The 1,861-nt window shown below is 37.0% G+C and overlaps 1 protein-coding gene across 8 annotated transcripts in view; it reads right to left on the reverse strand.

Annotated features, from left to right (window-relative positions):
- Positions 1–1,861, reverse strand: part of LOC105166065 — a 6,687-nt gene that overhangs the window by 4,331 nt on the left and 495 nt on the right. For all 8 annotated transcript variants that reach the window (XR_002287464.1, XR_002287465.1, XM_020695503.1 and 5 more), the window contains exons 3-4: positions 912–1,002; positions 691–769 (exon numbers count right to left, since the gene is read on the reverse strand). Coding sequence is in view for 6 of the 8 variants with exons in the window: in XM_020695503.1 (XP_020551162.1) it covers positions 691–769; positions 912–1,002 (170 nt within the window). In the remaining 2 variants the exon portion in view is untranslated. The remainder of the gene's footprint in view (positions 1–690; positions 770–911; positions 1,003–1,861) is intronic.

The following is a 1,861-nucleotide window of genomic DNA, read 5'->3' on the forward strand; positions in this document are numbered from 1 at the left end:
CTTTCTATGAGCCATCTGCAGATTTGCAAAAGGCAGATTAAACACCTCATTACTCCATGCTACAAGAAAACCTTAAACTACTTAAGTGAAGTACAATTTCACAAGTCAAAATGATTAAATAGTTTCAGAAAGTTTTGCATAATCACAGGGGAAGATTTAAACAAGGACAAAACGAACAACTCCTTTTACAAGCAATAATTCTTTTCTCCGTCAACACTGACTTGTAAACTTTCACATATTTCTACCCAACTGAAGCAAATAATTCAAGCAGAGAAATACCTAATAACATACTTTTCAAGCAGAGAAATATTTTTACCCAACTGAAGCAAATAATTCAAGCAGGAAAAAAATAAGTTTAACCTATGTCTACGATCAGCCCAACATATTTCTCCACTGCGAAATATCTAGCAATAGGAAAATCCTATGTCTACGATCAGCCCATGGAATTACCTCATAAAACCATCACGATACATCAGAGGGCTATAGATAAAAGCATGTTTACAATATCACCAATCAGGTTTCCTCTGTTATCATATACTATCAGTTGTATGCTATGCCAATTCAGAAAATTTATCCAAGAACCACATGCTGCGAACCAGAAAAGCAAGTTTAAATTATCATAGCAACCCCTGAAAGAGAAGATTACCAGTACAGCATAAAAAGGATATTAAACACCAATAAGACAGTCACCTTATCAGAGGTGTGCAAAGGATCTGATTCTTTTTTCGATGTTTCACCCCTTCCACGAGTGACAGTATTCTTGCCTTTCCTGTCGGACAGAAAATCACCAATCACGAACAGAAAGATAAAGAAACTAATGCTACGTTTGGATCTTGGATTTTGGCAAGTACTGAAACATAGTCCCAACGTTTTTCAGGTGGAAGCAAATAGAAAGAGAAGGAAAAACTAACCATATCTTTGCTTGTAAGTGAAAGCCTCCCTGTCCTTCAAACCCAACATAAGTTCCGCTTTTGCAGACTCAACTTTCTGCTCCTTTTTCATCTGCACCAAAAATTCCCAATTATTCATAATTTTTCAACCCTAATTCAACTCCCACACAAAAAATTAGACTTCACACAACCAAGGAAATTACCTTATAAATAACTTGGTGCAAAGATTTTCGTCTTTCTTAAAGAAACTGCCTATCTTTCTGCAGATTCTGGGATAACGTCACTAAAGCGTTGAAAACACTATCCCATTCTTTCTCGCGGCCGGCGGCCTTGTCGGGGGATTTGCGTTTCCCCATTCCAGATAAGATGAAATGTGATAAAACAGAGTAAGCAACAAACGGGAGAATAATGTAGTAGGACTGACTTTGGGATATCACAGAGAAGAAGAAGAAATCGCAGAGGGAGGCAAAGTGAACGTTGGATCGAAATGAAGCATCCAATGGTCGGAATTTTCAATCATAAGCGGGCAAAACAATGGAAAAGATGGTAGATAAGGTCAAGTTGTCATAGTCCAAGCTACTGATTCGAGCTCTTCTAATATAAGCCCGGAATCTCTGATTAATGGTGTTCTGGTGGAGGAAAAGCATTCTAAGTGTGGTATCCTAGAAACTTTTCGACAAATAAAGAACCACGGAAGAGGGTTTTGCCTTGACCAAATTTTTTGCTCAACATAATGCATATGTTTGGATTTTGCTTTGACCAAACGACAATCTATATCATGGACTTTTGAGAGAAAATCCAATTAATAACAGATTGGAAAATGTTGAGCCAAAAAATTAACTAAGTAAAACTGAAAAATAAGTATCCTATATTTTAGGCAGATGTAAAGCCTCTTCCCTAGCTAGGTTCTTGTTTGTTAAAAAAGTATTCAAGGTGAGCTCAATACCACAACTATACTACTTTTCCTCCAT

This window comes from Sesamum indicum, linkage group LG7, assembly GCF_000512975.1.
Source record: "Sesamum indicum cultivar Zhongzhi No. 13 linkage group LG7, S_indicum_v1.0, whole genome shotgun sequence".
Classification (NCBI taxonomy): Eukaryota; Viridiplantae; Streptophyta; class Magnoliopsida; order Lamiales; family Pedaliaceae; genus Sesamum; species Sesamum indicum.